This window comes from Chenopodium album, chromosome 19, assembly GCF_948465745.1.
Source record: "Chenopodium album chromosome 19, dcCheAlbu1.1, whole genome shotgun sequence".
Lineage (NCBI taxonomy): Eukaryota > Viridiplantae > Streptophyta > Magnoliopsida > Caryophyllales > Amaranthaceae > Chenopodium > Chenopodium album.
Window position 1 is genome coordinate 7,876,424 of NC_137852.1, and position 21,181 is coordinate 7,897,604.

General features: G+C 34.0%; 2 protein-coding genes across 2 annotated transcripts; both read left to right on the forward strand.

Moving 5' to 3' along the window:
• Window positions 1-5,143, forward strand: LOC145596040 (uncharacterized). Its single transcript, XM_081652474.1, has 3 exons — window positions 1-76; window positions 1,985-2,611; window positions 4,158-5,143. Exons 2-3 carry the CDS (start codon window positions 1,994-1,996, stop codon window positions 4,950-4,952), a joined length of 1,413 nt encoding a protein of 470 aa, XP_081508600.1. The 5' UTR covers window positions 1-76; window positions 1,985-1,993; the 3' UTR covers window positions 4,953-5,143.
• A 3,892-nt stretch (window positions 5,144-9,035) lies between these two features.
• LOC145595937 (uncharacterized) lies at window positions 9,036-10,676 on the forward strand. Its single transcript, XM_081652368.1, has 2 exons — window positions 9,036-9,146; window positions 10,030-10,676. The coding sequence occupies exon 2, from the start codon at window positions 10,039-10,041 to the stop codon at window positions 10,663-10,665; it is 627 nt and encodes a 208-aa protein (XP_081508494.1). The 5' UTR covers window positions 9,036-9,146; window positions 10,030-10,038; the 3' UTR covers window positions 10,666-10,676.
• Window positions 10,677-21,181: the final 10,505 nt, after the last annotated feature.

Below are 21,181 nucleotides of genomic sequence, written 5' to 3' on the forward strand. Positions count from 1 at the left end.
CAAACACATACATTTTTCATAGAAAACACACAGTACACATATTGGGGTTAATTTGCTGTTCATCATCGACTCATCGGTGAGTTATTTACTACATTATTTTGATGATTTTGTAATACAATCTGCTTTGAAATTTTTTGCCCTACTAAGTAAATTAACCTCTATTTTGTTTAATTATTATTTGTTGTATTCGATTTTATATTGCTTAAACTTAATTATCTTTTTTTTTTTTGAGGAATAAACTTAATTATCTGATACTCCTGTCTTAAAAAATATATATCTGATACTCCATTTTGTTTTATGAACTTATTATTTGTGTGAAATATATTGGTTCACAGCAATGTTTGAACAAAGGTTATTTAATTTAAAAAGCTTATTAAATTTTCTCTGAAATTGTAAGTGAGATAAAGTGATCTAATCTGAAAAATCAAAAGTGAAATGCTAAATACCCGCCATAAAAAATATCAAACCGTCATCATTTCAAGCAAAGAGACATCCTTGCTCGATCTTACTAAATTTTTTTTTCCCATTTTCTTTTCTAATTAACATTAGTCCATCCACCACAACTAAGTCAACCACCACCAATCACGACACCGGTACGACCCACGCCGACCACCACCACCACAACAACAACAACAACAACAACAACAACAATAATAATAATCTAATTTTTTAAAAAAAAGCATAATAAATTTTAAAAATTGTTTTCTCAATTTTTTTATTTCAAAAAATAAAAGTAAAAAAAATCGGTGGCTAGTGACCGGAGGTAAAAACCGGTTGACTGTCATTAATAACCGGCGGTCAAAAGGGTTGACGGTTGAAGCCAATCAGATTTGGTCGCCGGTTACCGGTGACAGGCAGCCGATTTTCACCTCCGGTTACCAACCACTAATTTTGTAAAAAAGAAATGAAAAAAAACTCCTCAGAAAACTTACCTCCTTTCAACCATTTCGCCACCTGAACCCCGCCTCTTCAGATCTACTGGATCGGTTGCCTGGTTCTGCTGCCGCCGCCTTCTTTCACGGACAATTGCTGCCTGTGACTACTACTTTGTTGTTGTGGTTGTTAAATTTCGAAACAATGTGAAATGGGCCTGGGCAACCCGAACAAGGAGGAGGAGTTTGGTCCACAAACAAGGTTTTGGAGCTTCCATACTAAAACCAATTGGCAATAGTAGGAGGTACTCCTCTACCTTATAAAGTGAAACCATCTCTCCTCTTTCTCCAATGTGGGACACTCATAAGTGGGTTACAATGGGATTCAACAGTGGTGGTTGTGTGGAAAAAGGTTATGAGGTTGGGGTGTTTGATGAGAGAGAAAAAAAAAGAGGAAAAATTGGTTAGAACTTAGAATTTAGTAAAAGTAATAATGACCCTTTACTTGAAAAGATGGCAATTTTAATAAATTTGGTTGACGGTATTTAACACTACCTAATCAAAAGGTTTATTAAAATGATGAGCTCCACACTCACTCAATGACTTCCAAAAATGAAGTTAACTTACACAATGCAACATTATCCGTTTAGTGTAGTACTGTACTTTCTGTGTGACCACATATCAATTTTGTATATTGGTAGTCTTTTTGTTGGCTAAGTAAGACTTTAATTTCCTCTCACTAATTTATTAACATGAATTAAATTTCTAAAATTAGTTGAGTTTGACAACAACAAGTCAACAAACAAAAACATAGTTCAGTAAAAATATAATCAAATCAACAAAATGAGTTATACTATAATACTAGTAGGTTAATTTCAGCAAAAATAAGTTAGAATGAGTCGCTACTAGAAAAAAGCTCATTTCCAGCGGAAAAATTCCGTCCAAAACACCCCGAAATCCGTTGGAAAACCCATTTCCGACGGAACAGGTTGTCGGAAAGCTTTTGTAAGAAAAATGTCTTCTTCTGACTTCTGTCGGAATTCTTCTGTCGGAAGAGGTTTTTTCTTTGTGTTGAGTTTTGATTTGAGTTGTTTCTTTTTGATAAACCGCAGAATTGAAGCATGGATGTACAAATAGAGAAAGGTCAATATGTAGTTACAACTCGGCTATATGATGCAGCTCTTCTAGGAGACGTACCATTTTTACTCGACTTGCTTAAAGAAGATCCACTTATCCTCGAAAGATGTATCATTGAAAGGTCAAGCAACATCAAGCAGTCTCCATTACATGTTGCTGTTGCAATGGGACATCTTGAGTTTGTAGTTGAACTTTTACGCCGAAAACCAAAGCTAGATGAAATGATTGATAACTTAAAGGGATCTTCACCACTACACATTGCCTCAGCAAAAGGGCACTTGCAAATTATTGAAACCTTAATTGGTGCGAAACCTCATATGTGCTTTGCACGCGATCAAGAGGGAAGAACTCCTATTTTTGTTGCTGCTGTGTACGGTCAAATTGATGCACTTGGACTGCTTCATCGGGCAAACCCTTATGCAGCGCAGGGGCGGACCAAAGACGGTGAAACTATATTACATTTGTGTGTCATACATAACCAGCTGAAGGCTTTGGAGCGTTTGTTAGAGTTGGTAGATGATGATGGAAATCAGTTGATCAACTCTAGGGACAATGATGGCAATACTGTCCTGCACCTTGCAGTGATTGGCAAACATTCCGAGGTTGGATGAATTTTAATTTCTGCATATAAACAAATAACACAAAATGATCAATTATTTACTCGAAATTCTTGAACATAAATAAATTTGTTCAATGATTTAAGGTTGTCCTTTAAAAATTGAGAGCCATAATCGATCTTTAAATATGAAAGATTAAGATTTAATGATTTTTGAATTAATTGTTAATGTTAATTAAAATAATTAATTCAATTATTTCTTAAATAATTTTTCAATTTAGTTTTTCTATTTTTTTTGGTGTTTAGAGAGCCACAAGGATGGGGTAAGAATCAATCTTAGGATAATCTGAAATTGGGAGGGAAACTCTAACACCACTTGAGCTATCGGGGAAAAAAAAAAGAATTCCCTTAATTAAAAAGAATATTAAACTTTCAATAATTTTAAAATAATTTTAATTAATTTTAGCATTAAAAATAAATAAAAAATTGTTGAATCACAGCCATCCAATTTTAAGTAGTCGTCATTTTTCAAATGACTACATTTAGGGGTGAGCCACCGGTCCAGACTTGAACCAGACCGGACCTGAACCGGATTGGACCCTGACCAGTTTACTCACACCAGCAATGGATCTGAATCTCCCGATTCGGTTCAGGTCCGGGTTCCAGTCCGGGGCGTTTTATGTACATTAAGGTGAACACTGGTCCAATTTAAAAACCGACAATGGACATGAATTTGCCGGTCCGGGTTAAATTATGTACACCCCTAGCTAACTACACTAGTATTCCGCATTTTAACTTGCCTGATTGTTTAATGAGCAGAACAATTTCACTGGGAAGAATTAATTAAAGATATGAATGATTAAAAATGTGTTTTGTGTAACATTTCTTTTTTATTGGGTTTGTTTTGAGGCAGAGTTAGTGAGTACCAACACTTGTATGAGAGAGAGAGAAACATGCTTCATCTCGAGGTTTTAATATAACAAGTTAGGAAACATACGCACATTGCGTGTGCAATATACTTGTAAGAAATAATCTAAGTGGTTCGAATATCTTTTTTTTTTTCTTTTTTTTTGAAATATTATCTACCTTATTCATGTAGGCTAATAGTAGGATATGACTTCCCTCAACATATTTTTATATTAAAGAACAAGTAGTTTTTAATTTTTTTTTTAATAAAAGATGGTAGTTATATTTACAAAAAAACTAGATGAAGCCCGTGCGATGCACGGTTTGTTTGAATTTTTTTAAATAATTTTTTTTCTTGTATCTAGTGCTAGAATCTGTTTAGTTTGTCTACTCTGGTCGAGTTGATCGATTTGGGCCACTTTGAATTTTTGTGAGCCTTAATCATTCATAGTTTTGAGTTCCAGTCAATTTTAATACGGTTATATTACGTTTAGGTCAATCTTGAGTTTAATTTGAGCTCGTGCAATATACGGTTTGTTTGAATTTTCTGTAAAAAAAAAAATAAACATAAAAGATGAGAGATATATTTTGGTCTGGGAAAGTAAAATTTATCACAAAAAAAACCCCTTTCACTTTATATATTACTATAAACAATTTGATTAAATTGATTTGAATGCTGAATGCAGATGGTAGAATTTTTTTCTGGATACCCAGGGCTAAACAAAAGTGCTATGAACAAAAATAAAATGACAGCCTTAGATATTATCGGCACAAAGCAAAATTGGAATGTTGAGCAATATCTGAAGCGTGCCAAGGCAAGACCAGCAAATGAGGTACTGAAGCACCAAGCGGATGGTAAATGGTTAGAAGAGCAACGAACCTCGTTAATGGTGGTGGCATCGTTGATAGCAACCATGGCTTTCCAAGTTGGAATTAATCCTCCAGGAGGCGTTTGGCAGGACACAAAGGTAGTAAAAGATAAATATGGCAAAATTGTACAAGAAGATGGCTCTAACGACTCTACCCACTATGCTGGTACCGCTATATTGTCATATACAAATAAAGCTTATTCGATAATAAATTTTTCATCATGGTATACTCAGTTACTAATTAGTAACACAATAGGACTAATATCATCACTAAGTGTCATTCTTCTCCTTATAAGCGGATTTCCGTGTAGGCGACATTTCTTGTTGATTTTGAGAATAGCTTTGTGGATTGCTGTGACTGCAACGACATATACTTACTACTTAGCTATTACCATTCTTACTTATGTTAAAGCAGATAATGATGGCATGTATATTTCAACTTGGTTTTCTCTCGCAGCTTGTGTAGGGTTGATAGGAATCATGCTCTTTGCTCATTTTGTGCGATTCTTACTTAAGTTGATTGGTTGGGAAAGGAGGCAGTCACTTAAAAGATTTTGCAAGATGTGTTTTCCAAGCACTGCTCATAACTCAAGTTCTAGCAACCATGTTTAATGGGCATTATTACTCACTAATGTGTCACACTTCTTATATACTAGCTTGTTATTATAGTTTATGTTTTATGTAACGGTTATATGTATGTTACTATGTGTTTGTAATATTAATTTGTGCTTTTCTTAGTCGATCAGGCAAACTAATGCAAATGGGTTTCCCAGCTCATTATTGGCTGTTGCATTAAATTTAGGTTTCTCTTTTTTTTTTTTTTTTTTTTTTTTTTTTTTTTTTTTTTTTTTTTGGGGAAAAACTACTCTACCTTATACATTACAGTTTTTTGTGAAAAATTACCTAATTAAAAAAAATGTTGTAAAAAACTACCTTATAAAAATTAGATGTTGTAAGAAACTACCTTATGCTGGATTTTTGCATTGAATAAAGGACTTTTAATGACCCATTTTCTCCTTTTCCCACCCAATTCCTCCATAACCCATATAATCCCTAATTCTCCTTCTCTTTCATTGTTATATCAATCACATGGTAACAACTAGCAAGAGCATTTTACAAGATTTAGTTTTTATAAAGTAGTTTCTTACAACATTTTTTTTATAAGGTAGTTTTTCACAAAAAATCCAATTTATGTATACTTCTTTCTTTAAATATTGCAACATACGGGTATTTATCTTTAGGAATGTTACCAAGCTGATGCATTCTTGAATAAATCGTGAACAAGCTTGTAAAGCTCGTTTTCTGGCTAACAAATTAAAAAAGTCTAAACAAAAATTTTAAGCTCATTTAATTTAAACCCGTGCTCTCCCTAATCCTCTCTATTAGCTATTACTCGCTACTCTTTCTGCTTTTTATTTTTTGACCCATTTGACTTTACACAATCTCCAAGACGTGTATTCCAACGTTTATATCTCCAATTCTATACGCATAAAATTATAAAATTTCGATATTAATAAAAGATACGATAATGAGATGATTTTAACAAGATCCAACATGATGACAATTGAATATATTATTAGTTATAGATTTAACAAGAATTCACGATCAAAGTTTCATAAGTTTGACCCATTTATTTAACAAAGGGAGTATGTGTTAGCCAGAATAATGCTTCTACTTTTGGCCCAAGCAGGTCACTAAGCTATTGGGTGCTGCCACTGCTGTACTACCAGTTTAGGTATCCCCATAATATGGGAGATTGCTTAAACAATGAAACTTTATGCCGTACATAGTTGACATAATTTGATGATCTAATCTAGCTCCATTTAATTGCACATGCCCCAAAATCATATGACAATAAAAGAGCAACCTTCTAATCTTATAAAGTGTTTAGTTATTATATTAATCTCTTCTTTTATCTAAACACTTATACGAAGTATATATTATCTGGAAGGCCTATACTTCGACAGAATATACGTTGTAGAATTTAACGAAAGAGAATAAATATAGTATATATCACAATTTGAGAGCATCAATTTTCAGTAGCGATTGACTGTATGAAAAAGAATGATTACTTTATAAAAGAGAAAAAAAAAAGTCCTACTTAAAATATATATATATATATATATATATATATATATATATATATATAAATGCACTATGACTTATATGTTAGATTGATTCAAAGTAGTTGCTATAATTTAGGATAGGAACATGTTTTGTTAGTTGTTAAGTAGTTTGCTGAATATGTGGAGTTAAGTGGAGTTAGTGGGTTAATTAGCTGTGCTTTATTAAAGTTAGACGTGGGAATATGGGTCATATTATTCCTTAATTTGTTATGCCTATATAAGGGCTTTTATTGTACTTAGTTTTAATTGAATCGATGAATACAAGTTAGTTTTGTAATTCTTTCCATTCTCCCTTTATAGTTTCTACATTATAAAGTTGCTATATAATAAAGCTGGCAATTCAGTTTCTGCATTAGTTTGAGAATTGCATACATTTGTATTAATTTACTGAAAATGAATAAAAAATACATTAATATCCCTCAAAAAAATAATAAATAATACCCACTTTTATAATATAATAGTCCTAACATTGTCCTTTTTTGACCATCTGATCAAGTAAATTTAAACAATTTTATTTGGTAATAAAGACCTCAATATTATTATACTTACTAGTTCAAAACCCGTGCTATGCAAGGTTTTACAATAATATTTTACTATTTATTTATTTGAAACATGTTTGAATGTGACTCAATAATTAATCAAGGCTTGGCATATAAGCTAAGGGAATAAATTACTTGTGTTAAGCAAGGAAGCATTAAATGAGTCAACTTCAACTAGGCATATCTCTCAAACTACTTGGATTTTTGAAGTGATTCAAGTTGGAGGTGAAAGCTTGTTTCAAGATCTTTCCAATGATAGGTCATAAGCTTAATTGCGATGAGAAACGAGGAAGGTATAGCTGTTTTACTACGAGCTATATGTGCTGACCCGAACAGGGGCTGCACGTTCGTGCCAATTTTGAAACGTCTGTGCAGTTGCAATTCCAGACGACCAGTACCTTCTGGTCTGATTTATTTGGGCTATCACGTTCGTGCCATTGTTGGCACGCCCGTGCCTACCTGATGCTCTGTCCCAATTTATCGTGGGTATAAATACCCATTTGGGGTTATTTTGTTTATTATCCCCAAATTGAGGGAAACACAATTAGAGCTAGGGTTCTTATTCTTGAAACCCTTGTACTTTAGAGTGGAAATTAGTGAGAGATTACTCTTGTAAACACTAATTATAATCAATACAATCATTCTACTTGTTCTTTGGTGGGTTTTATAGTCTTCAAGTAATTGCTTGAAGGATTTTCCCACCTTCTAATTTCTTGTCTCTTTTACTATCAAATTTCTTAATTGTTCTTGCTAATTACTTCAATTATCAACCATGCATTTTATATATTTATATAAGTTATATAAAATTTATATTTATACATTAAAATAGATCCAACAATTTCTTACATGATTACATTGACTTTTATATAATAGTTAAAAATGATAGTGAAAGAGAGATGTGTGAATAGTTCAAAAAGTCAAGTCGTTGCGAGTAATTTGGGACGGAGAGAGTAGTATTTAATAAAATTACGTAACATTGTATTCAATACCACTAAATTTTTTTTTAATTTTATTAAAATTATTTTTGTTGGAAAAAAAGTAACAAAATTATTTGGCGGAATTTTTTTTTTTATATGGTGATGACACGTGTACTTAGGGATAACTACGGGGATCATTTTAGTATATAAAGTATAGATATACCTTTAAAGTTTACATACAATAAGCTTAGCTAAAGGGGTCCAAAAATATGTTAGCTCTTGATATATACTATGGTGTAATAAAATATTGGGCTTAAAGCCTTTAAGTGTGGATGCAGCTAGCTAGCATGGGTCTTGCTTTGTGTCACGTTAGCTCTTGATATTATGGTAAAGGACCAATTCAACCAAAATTTTAAGTTGATCGATGGTTGGGGCCCAAAAATACATTTTATATTCTATCGTAATACATTTCTTTCTCTCCACTATAAACAAGATATCCACATAGAAGTAACAACATACTCTGTATAATATACCCAATCATTGCATAAAATGTAATAATAATTATTATAAACTTGTACTCCTTCTGTTCTTGAAAATTCAACTCACTTTGCATTTGCATGGTTTTCAATGAACAATTTTGACCATTAATAACTTTTGTTATGTATAAATAAATTTTTTAGAAGGTTGATAACTGAAAATTTTATCTTAAGGGGAATCTAAATAGATCAAACTTGTTACTTTATTTTAACTCTATAAATCATAAAATATGGTCAAAATTATTTTATTTTGAACACTTAAATAATAAGTGAATCGAACTTTCAGGAACTGAGATAGTATAAAATATTAACAAGTGATACGAATATAAACGACAAGTACGTATAACTCCTAAAATTCGAACAAGAACAACTACGAGGGCCATAATATAACTTGCAACGACAACCGAAGTTGGAGAATTTTCTTTCTTTCAATCATAATAGCTAAAGTCTGTTACTTTTGTCAAATCATGAATATATGCTGAATTGCTAGCCACTTATTCTTTTTTATCGTGGTATAAGCAAGGCATAAACACAACATATTTTCGATTGATAATTGGCAATAATGTACATTGCAAGTTCCATTCTTTGATGAGATATCCTTATTTCTCGTTAAAAAGAAAACACACAGATGCTGTACGCTATTTTCATTGCAAACACACGTATTGAATTGTTTTGCTCTTCGTCACCGGTGAGTTATTTTTTTATTTATTTTTTTGTAAGGAAGTTAAGTTATTTTACTTTTGTCTTGATGAATATGTAAAACAATATACTTCCAAAAAATTTTCCCTAAATAAATTTACCTTTAATTTCTTTTACTTACTTTGTTTGATTTTTTTTTTCTTCTTTTGTTTAAGTTTATATTATGTCAACTTCATTGTCTAATAATATTACTCAGATTATAATTCCGTTCAAAAAAATGGAAATTTAACCAAAGGCAATCATTAAATTTGCTTTAATTATATTCTTTTTCCTTTTAAATTTTTAATTATTGCTCCCTCTCTTTTTTTTTTAATTTTTTTTTTTTGGCACTATTTCAAATTTTGTACGATATGCTATGTAAACATTAATGTAAATTTTTTCAAATGGAGGATGTATTGGAAGAAAAAGAGGAAGTTCTATTTTTTCAAATAGCTTTTGATAAGTCATGTATTAGTAAAATCTAAAAAGAATTATGTTAAAACGGGTCTGGGCCGCATCCGTCACGGGAGAGTGCAAGTCCACCACTTTACAAGACCAAGGAGGTTCCACCTCAAAACCATATGGCATGGTATGACCATCATATGTGAAGACCACGGACCAACTAGCGGACATCTTTACTAAGGCGTTGAGCAAGCAACAATTTTTGTATTTACTTGGCAAGTTGGGCATTTGTGATTTGCATGCTCTAACTTGAGGGGGGTGTTGAGCTAGGCTTATGTATTTAGCTTCTATCGGGCTTATGTTTTAGCCCGATCCTAGGTTGTATAAATATACCCTTATACGTAATACACTGACTAAGGATCCACATTCTTGACAAATTAATTCCTTATAAGGTCATTATTTTTGAGTTGTTTCTTTTTGATAAACCGCAGAATTGAAGCATGGATGTACAAATAGAGAAAGGCCAATCAATAGCTACAAGTCGGCTGTATGATGCAGCACTTCTAGGAGACATACAATTGTTACTTGACTTGCTCAAAGAAGATCCACTTATCCTCGAAAGATGCATCATTGAAAAATCAAGTACCACCAAGCAGTCTCCGTTACATGTAGCTGTTGCAATGGGACATCTTGAGTTCGTACTTGAACTTTTACGTCGAGAGCCAAAACTAGAAGAGACACTTGATCAATCAAAAAGATCTTCACCATTACACATTGCCTCAGCAAAAGGGCACTTGAAGATAATTGAAGCCCTAATTGTTGCGAAACCTAATATGTGCTTTGCACACGATCAAGATGGAAGAACTCCTATTTTTATTGCTGCCGTGACCGGTCAAATTGAGGCACTTGAGCTGCTCCATCGGGCAAATCCTTATGCAACACAAGGCCGGACCAATGATGGTGAATCTATATTACATTTGTGCGTCAAACATAACCAACTGAGGGCTTTGCAGCGTTTGTTAGAGCTTGTAAATGATGATGGAAATCAATTGATCAACTTTAGGGACAATGATGGCAATACCATCTTACACCTTGAAATGATTGGTAAACATTTCGAGCTTAGATGAATTAATTTTTTCTTACTATCTCCGTTACATATTAGTTACAACTTTGAAATATTTTATGCCTAACAAATAATACCACAAAGTAACAACTAATATGTAATGGAGGTGATATATACCCAAACAAATTACCTAGGAGTATTAGCAATGTGTTTTGTGCCGAGATTTGATTAATTGGTGGGAAAAGGTCCTTTATATGCCTATTTTCTATATTATTTACTTCTCTTTTTTCACGTCTCTTACTTCTCAATAAACTTTTATCTTCATTATCTTTTTAATATAATCTATTTAATATTTCAAGAGTCAATTAAAGTCACCAAAAAACTATATGTGCAACAGTGCAAGTCAAAGTGTAACATTATAAAAATGCAAAGAGTAGTAATGATATATTTTTTAGCGTGTAAATGCTATTAAAAGTGTTTAGAGATTAAAATTATGCATATAAAAAATGTGCAATGAATAAATTGGCAAGGATATAATGTGATAAGTAAATGTGAATTGCTTATATTATGTTCAAGTTTAAAGTAGACTTAAATATAAAGGAAAATTTGTCAATTACAAGTGGTAAAAATATCTAATATGTGGGTTACAACCATTTTATTATTATTATTATTATTATTATTATTATTATTATTATTATTATTATTATTATTATTATTATTATCACTAATCACATTTGGGCTTAAATCATCAAGTTTAGATTTTGACTAGGTTAATCCTTTAATAGGTATTAGAGTTAACGTGATACAAATTTTACAAGCTTTAAATCTCATCCAACCCTTCCTTTTAAAATGGAATGCGCATGCTGCATTGACACCTTAAATGTAACGGATTATAACTTGTTTTTACTTGATTGACATGCATGCAGATGAAAATACAAGTCAACTGAATATGTTTAAGAAAGCAAAATGATTAAAGAGAGAAAACCAAAGAAAGCTGATTGTTCATGCCACTCAAAAACAAAATACAAGGCTTTAAATAAGAAATGAAAGTAACAAACTGCAAACTAAACTCCTACAAATTAGTGACCTGTACTTCCACTAATCGGCTATAATAACTTACCACTAAGTCACTAACAACAACTACATTATTTTAATCAAGATCCTAAGCCTACCAACTTTCCTAATAAATAGGAACTGATTTTGACCATTACTCAACACTCCCCCTTGAGTCAAAATCACATACACCCAACATTGATCTGAAAAAAAGATGCTTGGCAGGGGAAAGAGATTTTGTAAATATATCTACAACTTGCTCATTTGTGCCACAAAAAGTCAACTTGATCTTTCCATCATTTACTAGCTGCCGAATGAAGTGGTGATGAGTATCCATGTGCTTGGTTCTACCATGAAAGCAAGGATTTTTAGTCAATGCTATTGCTGACTTGTTGTCACAGTATACCTCTGTTGCTTCATTTTGCTCAAAATTGAAGTCTGCAAGAATTTTTTTGAGCCAAATAGCTTGCCTTGCTGCTACAGATGCTGCTATATACTCTGCTTCACAGGTTGAGAGAGCTACAGTTTCCTGCTTCTTAGAACTCCAAGTCACCATTGCTGAACCAAAACTAAAACAGTTGCCAGAAGTGCTTTTTCGATCATCCAAACTTCCTGCCCAATCGCTGTCAGTGTACCCGATCAGCTTGCAACTTGACACCTTCGAATACCAAAGACCAAATCTGACTGTTCCAGCTACATAGCGTAGTATTCTCTTGGCTGCACCAAGATGTTGCCTTGTTGGGCTATGCATATACCTCGACACGACACTCACATCAAAAGAGATGTCGGGTCGAGTGTGTGTTAAGTAATTTAGACCCCTAACTAGGCTCCTGAAATAAGTCGGGTCTGCATTCTCAGTTCCATCTTCACGCTGCAGCTTTTCATTTGTATTCATAGGAGTTGCTGCTTCCTCACAACAACCCATATTGAATTTTTTTAACAAGTCAGTAGCATACTTTTCTTGGCTGACAAATATACCTTCCTCACTCTGCTTGACTTCAAGACCCAAAAAATATCGAAGAAGACCTAAATCAGTCATCTCAAAGTTGGTCATCATGCTTGACTTGAACTTAGCAACTAATGACTCACATGAACCCATGTAAATCATATCATCAACATATAAGCATACAACCAGAAATTCTCCATTGCTTTGCCTCTTCAAGTAAAGAGTAGGTTCATTTTCACTTCTAGTGAACCCACTTTCATAGAAAAATGCATCGATTCTACTATACCAAGCACGAGGTGCTTGTTTTAGCCCGTACAATGCTTTCCTCAACCTGAAAACTTTATCTTCATTGCCATTCAAAACTAAGCCTTCTGGTTGTGAGACATAAACTTCCTCTTCTAGTGTACCATTTAAGAAGGCAGATTTAACATCAAATTGGTACACATGAAGTTGAAGTTGAGCAGCTAAAGCCAAGAATATCCTTACAGTTTCAAATCGAGCAACTGGAGAATAAGTTTCATCAAAATCGATACCTGGCATCTGTGAGTACCCTTTGGCAACGAGTCGAGCCTTTCTTTTCTGGATGCTTCCATCAGCATTATACTTCGTACGGAACACCCATTTCAAACCCACTATGTTCTTGTCTTCAGGGGCATCAACCAATTCCCAAGTTGCATTCCTATCAATGGTCTGCAACTCTTCAATCATAGCATTCTGCCACTCTGGTACAGCAACTGCTTCTTCAAAGCTGGTTGGGTCAGAGACATATAAAGCAAAGCTACAGGAATTGTAAACATCCTGTAAATCTCGAAACTTTCTTGGAGGACTTTCACTGCTGCTGCTGGAATTTGAAGGTGTTGGAGATGCATTCTTACTACCTGAAGGTGTAGAAGGAGGTGTGCTTGACGGAGACGAATTTGGAGTTACTGAAGGTGTTGCATCTATCTGCTCAGCATCATCAAAATTGGCTGGAACATGATCACCTGAACTTTTCTTTTCTTCATCTTCCCAACTAGCTTCTTGACTGGCTAAAGTCGTATCACCTAATTAAAAGTAATTACCTAAGTCCTCTAACTAAAGTAGATAGGGAAGTAGGGTCGAATCCACAGGGAAACTGGTCTTTCTATTTCTAATTAATTAATTATAATCTAAATTATTAAAGTAACCAAGAGTTGTTGTTTAAAGGAATTATACTACGAAGAATATGAGTAGGGAGAAATAAAAGTAGGGGAAAATCAATGAATAAAGGACCTAGGGCATAGGTTCACCAATAAATAATACTCCAGGGTAAAACATAATAATCAATCATCAATGTATCAATTAATCAGATCATAAAGGGCTTTCGCTACGTATTACAATCACAGAGTTAATTTACCGGTATTAAATCTCATCTCTCGAATCTCGACTTAACCATTTATAAATTAAACTGCCTATTGAAACTAGGCCTTAATATTAATTCTCATCTCTCGAATCTCGAATCAATATTGCGTAACTCATACAATTAAACCAGCGCTAATCTAATTGCATAGCATTAAATCAATCAATAGGAAATTAATCTAGCATTGACAATACAATAAATTACCCCATCATATTATTTATGGATCCCCACAAACCCTAGAAAGGAAACTACTCGCGCATAATTAAAATTAAACTAATCAGAGCAATTAAAGAAAACATAACAATAATAATAACAATAATAATAATAATAATAATATAAACAAGAATTACGTATGTATACTTAACTAACAAAATAAAAGCAAAGCATAATTGAAAAGATATGATGAGATTAAGAAAATATTGATACTAAAACTTAAAGAAAACTATAATAAAATTAAATTAAAAGAAGTCAACTAAGACTTGCATAAAAACGAAATTGACGAACGAACGAACAAAACAAAGAAAATTTCTCGCTGAACGAAATCAAGGAAAAGAAAACTAAGCTAAAAATTATGAAAAATAATATCTACGCTCACCTCCTAATAACATACTACTACTCCTATTTATAAACACTTCACCGCCAAAACAAAACTAAGTGGGCCTAACAACGAGCCCATTATAATGAAGCGAAACTGACGGCTTGCAGCATAAACTCGCCCGATCGGGCCCGGTCAATTAATTGGCCCAACATCTCTAATTTTCTTTGTGATTGGGCTTCTTTTCCTTTGAACCCAAAATCCTTAGCTAGCTTGTTCATTACTTGATCCGAAATATTAAATTGGATCACCTCATAAATTGAGCCTTTATTCACCGAACTAAATTTCTTTAACTCGGTCTTGAGCTTTAAATATACGGTCATAAAATACGATCCGACTCTAATGTTTTTGTTGTGGCTCAATAAGCTCGGGAATTGTCATAATTCTTCAAATTCCTACAAAATAATATCCACTCTACAAAAACACTAGAAAACGTATATTAGTAATAAAAATAGCTCTGTAGAGCTCAAATAAGCACAACTATGACCATGGGACGGGGAATAAATATATATATAAAATAGACTCATCACTTCTTCATTAAATACAACATTTCTACTAATAATAACTTTGCCACTAGTTGGGTTATATAAACGATATGCTTTGGAATGATGAGAATAGCCAATAAAAATACATTTATCAGATTTTTTATCAAGTTTAGAATGAAGATTAACCAAAGCATATGCTACACAACCAAAGACTTTTAAGTGGCTTACCCGGGGCTTTCTGGATCTCCATGCTTCAAAAGGTGTTTGATTAAGAACAGCCCGGGTTGGAGAAATGTTGAGAAGATACAGCGCTGTTGCAACTGCTTCACCCCAAAATCTGTTTGAGAGCCCTTTTGCCTGCATCATACTTCTGGCCATTTCCACCACTGTACGATTTTTTCGCTCTGCGACTCCATTTTGCTCAGGTGAGTATGGAGCAGTGAGATCTCTATGTATGCCATGCTCATCACAGTACGCATTGAACTCATCAGACACGAATTCACCTCCCCTATCAGTTCGAAGAGTAATTATGCGCCTACCACTTTGATTCTCAACCAAGGCCTTGAATTTCTTAAAGCTCTCAAAGGCTTCAGATTTGAGCTTTAAGAAATATACCCAACTCATGCGTGTATAATCATCAGTAAATAATAGAAAATAGCGACTTCCACCTAATGACTCGGTTTTCATAGGCCCACAGAGATCTGTATGCACAAGTTCAAGACCAACAGAGCCTCTCCATGCTTTCCCAAGTGGAAAAGAGGTTTTACTATGCTTTCCATACACACATCCTTCACAAAAATTAAGCTCTCCAATTTTTGGAAGACCAACCACCATATCTTTCTGACTCAAAAGTCTTAACCCTCTTATATTCAAATGTCCATATCTTAAATGCCACAATTCAGACTCATTTTTTCCTTTGACAACTAATGCTTTAGATGACAGAACATTAGACACGTCAAGAGGGAACATTCTATTTTTAGTCATATGAACATTTGCAATATAATGACCAGATTTTTTATCAATCACAACACACACATCATCATCAAATTCAATCTTGTATCCACTACTCATCAATTGCCCTATACTTAACAAATTATGGGCTAAATTAGGCACAAACTGTACATCAGTGAGTAGTTTGATATCACCTTGTGTGGTTTTGATGCCAATTGTGCCTCTGCCATCAACATGCATCTGTTTATCATCTCCAAGTCTCACCATGCCTTTTTTTGACTCATCAAGATCTCTGAATAATTCCTTTGCCCCGGACATATGATTAGAGCAGCCACTGTCAAGGAACCATACATCATTGCATTTTTGAGTGCCCGCAGAAGGTGAGTGCGCCACAAACAACTTGCTCTCGTTATTGTCATCATCTGCCTTTTCTGTAAAGTTTGCTTGCCTGTGTTCAGCTTTCTGCTTTGACCAACATTCAGCCTCCTTGTGCCCATATTTTTTGCAATACCGGCATTCTCCAGAAAATTGGACTCGGCCTCTACCACGACCCGGACCAATATCACGACCTCTACCTCGGCCTCGGAAACCACCTCTGCCTCTTCCACGGTTTCCAGAATATTCCATCTTCCCTTTAGAGGAAGACTCACCCCTAGCCTGAAATGCATCATTGAAAAATCAAGTACCACCAAGCAGTCTCCGTTACATGTAGCTGTTGCAATGGGACATCTTGAGTTCGTACTTGAACTTTTACGTCGAGAGCCAAAACTAGAAGAGACACTTGATCAATCAAAAAGATCTTCACCATTACACATTGCCTCAGCAAAAGGGCACTTGAAGATAATTGAAGCCCTAATTGTTGCGAAACCTAATATGTGCTTTGCACACGATCAAGATGGAAGAACTCCTATTTTTATTGCTGCCGTGACCGGTCAAATTGAGGCACTTGAGCTGCTCCATCGGGCAAATCCTTATGCAACACAAGGCCGGACCAATGATGGTGAATCTATATTACATTTGTGCGTCAAACATAACCAACTGAGGGCTTTGCAGCGTTTGTTAGAGCTTGTAAATGATGATGGAAATCAATTGATCAACTTTAGGGACAATGATGGCAATACCATCTTACACCTTGAAATGATTGGTAAACATTTCGAGGTTAGATGAATTAATTTTTTCTTACTATCTCCGTTACATATTAGTTACAACTTTGAAATATTTTATGCCTAACAAATAATACCACAAAGTAACAACTAATATGTAATGGAGGTGATATATACCCAAACAAATTACCTAGGAGTATTAGCAATGTGTTTTGTGCCGAGATTTGATTAATTGGTGGGAAAAGGTCCTTTATATGCCTATTTTCTATATTATTTACTTCTCTTTTTTCACGTCTCTTACTTCTCAATAAACTTTTATCTTCATTATCTTTTTAATATAATCTATTTAATATTTCAAGAGTCAATTAAAGTCACCAAAAAACTATATGTGCAACAGTGCAAGTCAAAGTGTAACATTATAAAAATGCAAAGAGTAGTAATGATATATTTTTTAGCGTGTAAATGCTATTAAAAGTGTTTAGAGATTAAACTTATGCATATAAAAAATGTGCAATGAATAAATTGGCAAGGATATAATGTGATAAGTAAATGTGAGTTGCTTATATTATGTTCAAGTTTAAAGTAGACTTAAATATAAAGGAAAATTTGTCAATTACAAGTGGTAAAAATATCTAATATGTGGGTTACAACCATTTATTATTATTATTATTATTATTATTATTATTATTATTATTATTATCACTAATCACATTTGGGCTTAAATCATCAAGTTTAGATTTTGACTAGGTTAATCCTTTAATAGGTATTAGAGTTAACGTGATACAAATTTTACAAGCTTTAAATCTCATCCAACCCTTCCCTTTAGAGGAAGACTCACCCCTAGCCTGAAATGCTTTCTCTTCACTCTTAACATTGCCTTTTTTCATCCTACTTTCATGAGCTAAAAGAGAGCCCATTAATTCATCAAAGGTAAAATTGGATAAATCCTTTGATTCTTCAATTGCAGGAACAATATTATTCCATTCATCATTCAAACTCCTCAACACCTTACTCACAATTGTTTCATTGCTAATTTTTTCACCATACGATCTCATTTGACTTACAATTTCAGTCACTCTAGACAAGTAGTTTTGAACAGACTCCTTGTCTCCCATGGATAAATCAGAAAATTCACCACGTAGAGTTTGCAATCGTACCTTAATTACTCTCTGATCACCCAAGTACTCTTGCTTGAGTGTCTCCCATGCTTCATGTGCACTAGTGGCTGCTGTAATTCGGGGAAAGATGCTATCATCCAACGCCGATTGGATAAAGAACAACGCCTTAGCATCTTTCTTGCGGTTCTCCTTCAATTGTGCGTCTGGAACGGCCGGTGCCGGGTTTGGTTCGTCATACCCATTCTCCACTAAATCCCATAGCTCTTGGGATTTAAACATGGTCTTCATTTTAAGACTCCATAAATGATATTTTTCACCTTTGAATATAGGAATTAAAGGCTGAGAGGATGGATTTGTGCCATTTCCGGCCATTTTGTTCACTCAATTTTGTGGGTTTTGTGTTTCACTCACAACTCTCAATTTGGGGTTTTCTTTTGGTTTGTTTTCTCTCTCTAACTTTCCCTTTCTCCTTGCTGATGGATGAAAGGTGGATCGAACCTGGTTTCTAATTTTTTTGTAAGTTTCACTCGTGTACTTGCTGGTAGTACTTTTCACTTTTCCTAATTTTGACTTGTTGCTCTGATACCATGAAAATACAAGTCAACTGAATATGTTTAAGAAAGCAAAATGATTAAAGAGAGAAAACCAAAGAAAGCTGATTGTTCATGCCACTCAAAAACAAAATACAAGGCTTTAAATAAGAAATGAAAGTAACAAACTGCAAACTAAACTCCTACAAATTAGTGACCTGTACTTCCACTAATCGGCTATAATAACTTACCACTAAGTCACTAACAACAACTACATTATTTTAATCAAGATCCTAAGCCTACCAACTTTCCTAATAAATAGGAACTGATTTTGACCATTACTCAACAGATGGTAGAATTTTTAGCGCAATGCCAAGGATTAAACAAAAATGCTATGAACACAAACAAGATGACGGTTGTAGACATTCATAGAGAGCAAAATCGGAATAATATTAAAAATTGGAATGTTGAGCAATATTTGAAGCGTGCCAAGGCAAGACCAGCAAAAGAGGTACTAAAGCGCCTAGCGGATGGTACTTGGTTAGAGGAGCAACGAACGTCGTATATGGTGGTGGCATCCTAAACAGCAACCATGTCTTTTCAAGTTGGAGTTAATCCTCCCGGAGATGTTAGGCAAGATTCAAAAACAGTAATAAAAAAAGAGACAGGAGATAATTTTTACCACATTGCAGGTACCTCTATAATGTCATATTATAATAGTAAAGAATATAACAATTTATTAATCAGTAATACAATAGGACTAATATCATCTCTAAGTGTCATTCTTCTCCTTATAAGTGGCTTTCCATGTAAGCGATATTTCTTGTTGATTTTGAGGACAACTTTGTGGATCGCTGTGACTGCAACATCATTTACTTACTACCTCGCGGTTTATGCTCTCATATATGAGGGAAACCAAGGAGTTTGGACATCGTTGTCGTTTTATCTCATAGCTTGGCAAGGGCTGATGGGATCCATGCTCCTCGGACATGTTGTGCGATTCATACTAAAGTTGGTTGGTTGGCAACGGAGGCAGGCTCTTAAAATTTTTTGTAAGAGGTGTTTTGCAAGGATGACAAACACCAATATTACTGATAACACAAATTTGCGCAACCATGTATAATGGTTATTTAGTTTGTTGATACTTAGTTTCTTGCTAAACTTTCAGTTGTAATTTGTGTTTTTCTTACTAATGTATGTGCAATGGGGCGGCTGTCTTCTTGTACTGTTTAATGTTTCCTTGATTGTGGTATATTTGTTCATCAAATTTTGTAACAATTATCTTTGGGATTTGATGTTGATGATGAGCCGATGCACTCGTGTTGACAAGCTCATGAACAAGTTTGGTTAAATCTCGTTCGTTAGTAGGCAAATAAGGTTGAACAAAAATTTGAAGCTCATTTAATAAACAAGCTCGGCTTGAACCATTATCTGCTCAACTCATTCAAGTCTTATGATCGAAAAGCCATTAATCTTATCTTCTTATAAGTTTTTTCTTTTTTGTTTTTTTTTAGGAAAATTTGACAATTACCCCCTTTTGTTATGTCCATTTTAGCAATTACCACCTTCTATTTTTTTTTTTTTTGAAAATTACCACCTTTTATTTTCAAAAACATCAAAAGTTACCACCTTCTTGCCTCTCTACTACCACGTGACGTCATTTTGGGCTCATTATTTCCCTTTCCTCCCTATTTTCCTCACATTTCTCATTCCTAACTCGATTCTCATCCCCCCTTTCACTTCTTTTCCCCCAAACAATCAAAAACACTTCAATTCACTCCTCCAAATCAAAATTGACGAACAATTATTGGTGGTTTGGGGGAAAAAAGTGAAAGGGGAGATGAGAATCCAAATAGGAATGAGAAATGTGAGGGAAATAGGGAGGAAAGGGAAAGAATGGGCCCAAGATGACGTTACGTGGTAGTTGGGGGGCAAGAAGGTGGTAACTTTTGATGTTTTTAAAAATAGAAGGTGGTAATTTTCAAAAAAAAAAAATACAAGGTGGTAATTGCTAAAATGGACATAACAGAAGGTGGTAATTGTCAAATTTTCCTTTTTTTTTTATTAAAATCATATAAAGGTTTTAGATGTCATAGGTTGAAGATGATGTTGAAAATCATATAAAGGTTATTATAGGTTGAGGTTGAAATATTTATTATTTGAAAGATATTTTTATTCAATTTTATAATAAAAAAAAACAAGCGTTTGAACAAATTGTTTTATCCAAACAAGACTTGATGACTGGTTTTTTGAGGTGTCGAATTGGACGACTAGGATTAGACAAATGATACATTAACGGTTCAGATTCAATATCTACTTACCGTAGTCAACCATAGTCGACCGTAGTCGTCCGTAGTTGACGACTACGCTAGAATTTTTATTGTTAGAGGTTGCAGATGATGATGGAAATCAGTTGATAGA